General features: G+C 50.2%; 1 protein-coding gene across 3 annotated transcripts in view; it reads left to right on the top strand.

The window, feature by feature from the left end:
• MAP2K5 (mitogen-activated protein kinase kinase 5) overlaps positions 1-7366 on the top strand; it is a 140546-nt gene extending 133180 nt beyond the window's left edge. For all 3 annotated transcript variants that reach the window (XM_059823742.1, XM_059823743.1, XM_059823744.1), the window contains one exon: positions 6623-7366. In XM_059823742.1, coding sequence (XP_059679725.1) covers positions 6623-6727 — 105 coding nt within the window. In that variant the 3' untranslated portion in view covers positions 6728-7366. The remainder of the gene's footprint in view (positions 1-6622) is intronic.

The raw sequence follows: 7366 nt of genomic DNA on the forward strand, positions 1-7366 counted from the left end.
CGCGCTCGCCAGCGGCCGCTTCCCCTCCGCTGCAGAAATCGCTGTGCGTCCTACCGAGCCGGACCCCCGGCCGGGGTAAAGCAGGCCTGGGGAGCTGTTTGGTGGTGGCTTCTCAGCGTGTTTTATGCTGCTTGAGTCTGCTGGACATACTGATTACCAGGTATATTTAAGGCCGGGTATTTAAGAATTGGCAAGGAGGTAGGTACTGCTTTGTGATGAACGTGCGTAGAAGTCTGAGCAAACATGAAATGCACGGGGATGGGATCGGCTCTGTCCTGGGGACGTCCCGTGATACCTTCGGGCTCCTCTCATGAGCATCTCTTTCCTTGGTGTCGCGCTTCCCTCCATGATTACGCCTGTCAGTGTTGCGGTGAGCTCTCGAATGTTACCGAGACTCAAATGTTGGCTGAACCATCGCTGGGAGGGCAGGAACAGTCTCCATTACAGCGATTTTACTAATATTTAATATCAGTCCCTTATATGCCGGTTCACAGCAGACGTAGGGGTCGGCGTAAAAGAGCTGTGCTCTCCGCTGACGTTAGCGTGCAGTTGGAGCGGGAGAGCCGGGTACAGCTCAGCACCCCGACTCTGCAGCTGCCCGGGGGCATCTGCGTGCAGGGCTGGGGGTCTTGGATCCGGGCTGGAAGCCAGCTTACCTCCCCACGTCAAAAAAAGGGTGGATGGCCGCTGCAAAAAAGGTATGCGTGCCACACCAAGCGAGTGAGAAACCACCACTGCAACAGAAAATGCATTTCAGGCTTCCGCGCGTTTAACTTCCTTCAGCGTTACCTTGCGAAGCAGAATCGATCTATATGGGAATATTTAAGGACAGCAGGTTGCTTGTGTTTGTTTTAGAACATACTGCTCGCTGTTGAAGTCAGGGCTGGGATTTTTATTTGTGGGTGAGACACTTGGTGACCAGAATTTATTAATAGCATCCAAGCTGTTGTGACTTGGGGTTTTTTCCTCTTTCTTGAGGTGACAGTTTATCCCAGCCCCATCCTGCAGCCTGGGCGTGCAGCAGACCTGGAGGGTGCGGCTGCATTTCTCCTTCAGCATTTTTGGTTTTTACCTGGTTTTTTTCAACCGAGTCCTCCCACATAGCTTGTACTGCGTTTTCACTTCCAACGTTGCTGTGAGTGGGCAAGTTTGATGGACTCGTGCATTGTCCACGATTCTGCGTTGCTCTTTGGTGCATGTTTTTAGTGCAGTTGCAGGCGTGACTGCAGCAGGCAAGATGCTGCTGAGCGAGGTGTGGTCTAGTGAGGTCAGGTATGAGAAGCAGCGAAGTGGTTTCGGCACAGACTTCAGCGCAGGCCGTGCATGGACACTGCACATCCTTGGACCGCTTGTGACCCCCTTGCTCTCCATGCCCGACCTCAACGTGCCATGGGTGGTCCATCAAGATTTGCAAAGACAGGTCCCGCTGATACTGTAGTCTTAGCTTTGGTGGAAATCTCTGTTCTCCCATTCCCTATTTAAAAACAAACAAACAACCCAAAAAACCCAAAACAAAGCAAAAAACCAACCACCAGATTCTCAAAACCAGCTTCTAGTAAAAAACACTCCTTCAGCCTGAGAAAAATCCTCGCTAGAGCAGTGTAGTCTACAAACACGGGAAATCTAAAGTAGTTTCAAGTTAAACTTATTCCTAGGGAGAAAAGTGAGCGTGTGAAACCCCAGGCGTCAGTGAAATAACCTCACAAAACAAAGCAAATAGGGTGAGCAGCATGGCTAGCTGATGTTTTCAACTTTGCATGTTGTGAGTAGCTTAAATGCAAGAATATACTGGGTGTGAGACGTCTTCCTCTGCAGGGAGTCTCTCCGTCGTAAAGGAGATTCATGGGAGAAGCGGACTGGCTTTAATAGCTGTTTTTCATTGCCCCAGTGCATCTGCTCTTCCTTGTCTGGGGGCTCTTGATTGTTTTTCCCACTACTGTCCTTGGCTGCTCTTTTGTTTAAGAGGCGAAACAGCTACTTCTAGGCTGTCTTGCTTATAATAAGCATTTACCTTGGATGACTAGATGGTCATTGTAGGTCCCTTCCAACTGAAAAAATACTCCAAACCTTACTCTTGCACCTTTTGCACCCAAAAAATACTGAAGCACTGGGCAAAACACGCTTGCAGCAATTCTCACAGCACTCCCATGGGAGAGCAGAATCATTTACTCCCTTTTTAACCACGAGGATGAGGGGGATTAAGCAGCTTTGCGAAGGTCATGCTGGACAGTATGTGGCAGCTTGGGCATAAACTCCAGGACTCCTGGCTCTGGGTTCCCGATCGTGCCCTCTCCTGAATTGTTTTCATAGGTGGGAATCAAGTAAAAACAGGAATAATTCAGATTGAATTTGTTTAGTAAAACAACGAAACCCAAACATGCGTGGGATGCCTGGAGTAGGAGATAAAAAAAGAGGGTGCAGTCTTTCTTTAGGGTCGTTCCTGATGTTAGACAGTCAAGACCAAAGCTGAAGATTTCTGGTAGCCAGGTGTTGGAAGGAAAAGGACATTGTCCATATGCTCAGCGCCGCAGCATCTGTGTACTTAAGTGCATCATTTTAAGATCATCCGTCTCCTCTTGGTAGCGTTGAACTGTCTGCTGCCATCCTCAAAGCTCTCGAACGGTGACTCTGGATCTGTTCTTCCTCCTTGGTGGACCGTTTTCCAAGCAACGACTGAGTGTGAGCGCACACACGTCTGCCTGGATGGGAAATTCAGAGCGCTCTGGCAAATTTGAAGTTGCTATCGACAGCTAAGAATGGCTGAAAGGAAGCAATTTGCTTCAAAAAATTGAATATTGGGGGAAAACGCCTATTTCTGTAGCGGTTACGAAGAGCAAACCTCAGAAAGGTCGATTGCAATGGCAGGTAGCAGCTGCCCACAATTTCGAAGGCCTGGAGATAAAATTAAGGGCTTGCAGCTCGAGCCTGGAGGGAGGCACTGACAAATCTGCGAAGGGGAAAGCGAGTTCTTTGAACTGGCTTCGCTTTGGAAACCTGTAATCACGCGAGAGTCGCGCGGCAGCCCCCAGCTTGCAGGAGTCGGGTGATCGTGCGTCTGCAGACTTGGGCGTCTCAGCGGTTGCTTTCCGTGGGGTGCGCACACCCACCCGTTTGCGGGCTTTCACGCCAAAGGAGTTTTACATGGAAAAACTCAGGAGCTTTCTTTAGGCTGCAACCGTGCCGTTTCTGTCGTAGCTTCACCCTAGACACTGTGGTGTCTTTTAGTAGATTTAGTAGTCTTTCTGTAGATTTTAGTAGGTAGTAGATTTAGTAGTCTTTCTGTAGATTTTAGTAGGTAGTAGACTTAGTAGTCTTTCTGTAGATTTTTGGCGTGTTTTCTTTTTCCCCTATTTCAAATCTGAGTCATAGACTCAGCAGGCTGAAGCTTTCCTCGGGGGGAAAAAAGCAGGGCAGCCGTCGGGTTAGAGCCTGCAGCGTGACTGTAAGGCATTCCCAAAGGCTGCCTGTTTTGTGCAGCCGGTCAATAAAGAAATCCAAGAAGGAGCGGAGGCCACCGGCGTGACCTGTTCATGCTGATGCTGGAGAGGAAACCCATGAGTGCAGCTTCTCCCCGTCCAGGCCGAAATACCGACTGTTGCTGCGACAGACAGTGCAGGGCAATGAATGAACGCTGGAGAGGAAACACGTGTGGGCTGTGACCGGTCCCGGTGCGCCTCGCACACCCGCTCGCCAGCACGGTGCTCTGCCTGTGGTGTGCTTCCTGCACTGGCAGGTCCTAACAGACCTCTCGGCATCGTGGGGTTTGCTCCGCAGTCATGCCAGCCGCTGTGGAAATCATTCGTGTAGACGCTGACGATGGGCAGCGAGGTTTGTTGGCAGGTGACTTGGGGTACGGTTGTTTAATTTAAACTCTTTTCTCTCCACCAAGGTCTGGCCATGCTTGCAGCGTGGTGCCCAGCATGAACCTGGGCAGACTCTTACGCTCATGGATGGGTGGATGGATGGATGGATGGATGGATGGGGAAAAGTTTCATTTAAGTAGTTCCAAAGGAAGATCTGTTTCATAGCTGAGAGATTAAGCCACTAAATGTCCTGGTTGGTGCAGCTGTGTCTCCTGCCACCTCCCAGCTCTTTATTAGCGTACAGGCAAACTTCCTTCTCCTTTTCTCCCACTTTCTGGGCCTCTCCCTCGCCTTTTTTTAATCTTACCCTTTCCTCTTAATACAGCTCTTGTCTCAAGTCCGTGGGCTGTACCACCTCAACTCTTACTAGTTTAATTGTGAGAATTAGTCCTTCGAGATGAATGGAGATGAGAACTGGCTCCCAACAACTATTGACGAGTTCACCTTTACGTGTTTATTAATTAGCTCTGTCTCGCCTCTCGCTATGGTGTTCCTCCATCTCCATGGTGAAGGAGCCACATTTGCTGTTTTCCCTACCGGGAGAGTACGGCAGAGATTGCAACGTGAGAGGAAATAAGGACCAAGTAATGTGCTAGCTCTGTGGGCTACAGGGACCCGTGGCCGCCCTTCGGGGACCCTGCTGGCATGGAGATTGTTCTGTGTTGGTTTTCTCCTCTGAGCTTACAACACAAGGTGGTGGAGCTCATCGGCACCTCCGCTGATCCAGGCAGCAGAACGGCAGCGTCTTTCCCGACGCTGGACCCGGACCCTTTTCAGGCTGAGATGGTGGGTGCCGGGAAGCTGCCGAGACGGAGGATGCTCCCTGTGTGCAGGCTCGGGTGGCGATGCCTCTTACATTGCCCCTTCCTTGCATTGCCTTTGCCGGAAGCCTGTGGAGGTGCAGCCAGCATCCCACGGATGCAGGCACGGAGAGGGAAAGCTGCCGTTCCGCCAGGTCCCGGCGTTGTGGCTGGCGGAGCCCGTGCTGCAAAGGAGCTGGGGCCCAGGGCTGTTAGGCAGCTCTCAGGGCACCTAAAGCCAGCGTGGTGAGATAAAACACTTGAGACGGTCCTGGCTCTTCGTGGCATAGTCTGTGCGTCGTGTTCTCCTCGTGGTGGACCTCTTGCTCAACTAAGTCACTCCATCAGAGTATTCCTTCCATCTTTCCTCTACGGGGTTAACTGGGAAAGCAACTGAGCTGGTCCCAGTAAGATCTGAAGAAGGGTTCTCCACACCTCAGACTTCTCCCTAAAAAAATCTAGCTGAGGTTTCCAGCCATCCCAAAGGGTTGAAGCAACAGCATCTCGCGCTTCCTCCATAATTCTTGTAGATAATGGCATATTTTATTCCTGTGGCTCCTGCGTTTGCTGGCCCTGGCCCTGCAGAGTGTTTTATTGCTTGGAGTTGATGCCGCGAGGATTTATTGTGCTTTATTTAGCCCGGTGCTGCTTCATTGTTCCGCTCGGTGCCATCCTAACCCAGCCGAGCACCAGGCTTCCCGGGCCCCGCGTCAGACCCGTTCTCGCTCTCCGTGTGCCGATTGCCGTCGTTCACCGCTGCGGCTGGCGTCGGGCTGCGCGCGCCGGTAATTCCCACACGGACGTCACCCTCCCCAAAGGTTCCCCGGCAGATCTACGCTGATTCCTTTCAGGCGTTGTTTGCAAGAGCTGTGAAGTTTAGTGTTGCAAAAACTGAGCTGCTTTTGAGTGATTTGGAGTGGAGGTTTTCATCATCTGTGATGGTTTCTCCTGGCGATTGCTTTCTTTCAGTCATTTATGTAATTGCGGTACTCGGTTTCCTGTGGATTTTTATACTTCATTTGAGATTCATCTGAAGATGGCATGTTCCCATCTCTAGGAATGTGGCCAGATTGAGACATGAGCTGCCTAAGCTGGCTGCTGAAATTGCAGGCCATATTTTTGTTTCATCCTGAGATGCTGTTCTGATTTTCCGAGGTATCTGAGACACAGTCTTCCAGTGCCTGCGGTAGCCATATAATTCACGGCCGAGAATATTTCATAGTCATCCCTCTTCCCATCATACTTAATTCCCACAGTAGCTTCTCACGAAGACCTGTTTGAGTTATACTTCGGTGATATTTTCATTTCTCTATCAACTGATGGCTCCACGTGACGTGTGCGAGCATGTACGTGCATGAACAAATGCCTCTCCGTATGGATGCCGTGAGTGCTGCAGAGCCTGGCGCCTGGTCCTGCTGCATCTGCAGGCACAGAGCTCAGCGACCAAGTAACAAAAGGAATTTAACGCCTGCAGGGATGTTGTGAAGCAGGTGCTCAGGGGAGCTATACAAGAGAGAAACTTGAAAATTAACAGATCACAGACCTTTACAAGCAGACTGGTAGATCAGTGGGTTGGTCAGAATATCGTTTTAACCGAAACGTCGTTTAGTGGCAGGTCATCCTAGAAAAGAGCTGGTTCCAAACACAACGAGCTAATAGAACATTAAAAAAAAAAAAATCAGTACTTTCAAGGAGCGCTAGGCTAAGGGCCTCAGTAAGGAGACTGGGTTCCCCCAGCCCTCCCTGCTCCGTGTGACCAACGTACGTGGATAATGCGGGTCCAGGAGAAAGTTCCCTGGTTTGAATCACGCGTTTATTGCATTTTTACGACTGTCACCACAGGACGTTCCAATGCAGTTTTAAAAAAAAAGGAAATTAAAAAAAAAACCCAGACCTTTTTGGGTTTTCGCTGGACGGGTTGCGTTTATCTTGGCTAACTCTGCCTATCCTGCTTTCCAGGGCCACCCGTTCATTGTGCAGTACAACGACGGGAACGCAGAAGTCGTGTCCATGTGGGTGTGCAGGATGCTTGAGGAACGGCGATCGACCCAAGGACCGCAGTGAACCGCACTGGCTCACAGCACCGCGCGAAACAGCAGCTCGCCCTGGGCTAGCAGCACCAGCCCCGCGCTTCGGACTCTCAGTCTCTCTGGATCGTATTTTACTAACAATATTTTCGAGAAGCATCAACAAAATCTTTCAGGATATTTGTTGCTGCCTTTCCCTCTCCACCACATTAAGGAATTTTCTTCCCACGTTTCTTTTGTTGCTGAGCAATTTAATGTCCTCAGATTATCTTCAGTTCAACTGTACACAGCCTTAAAGCAAGTATTTTATATCTATATTTTTTGTTATTGAATGTATTGTATATTTCCTGGCTCCGGAGTATTTTTTAACTTAGTCTTTTGCTATTGTACGAATGACACGCTGAGTGCTCAGAGGATTTCCTAAGTTGTTGGCTGTCTTTGAGTGCAGGCATCCACAAAATGCTGGTTTTAAATGTAAAACAAAAGCAAACAAACAAAAAAACCAGAAGTACCTGGCCTTGCCCATCCTGCGAGGAGGCGAGGGATTGCCCTTCCAGAGTAAAAGCACTGCAGGTAGATCAGCATCGCGCTATCAAATGACCCTCTGCTCCCGGGCGCCTGCTGCCGTGGCTCGGCCGCGCAGGGAGCATCCACGCTCGGGCGCTGCAGCCTGACC

Source organism: Gavia stellata, chromosome 13 (assembly GCF_030936135.1).
Source record: "Gavia stellata isolate bGavSte3 chromosome 13, bGavSte3.hap2, whole genome shotgun sequence".
In the NCBI taxonomy this organism is placed as follows: domain Eukaryota; kingdom Metazoa; phylum Chordata; class Aves; order Gaviiformes; family Gaviidae; genus Gavia; species Gavia stellata.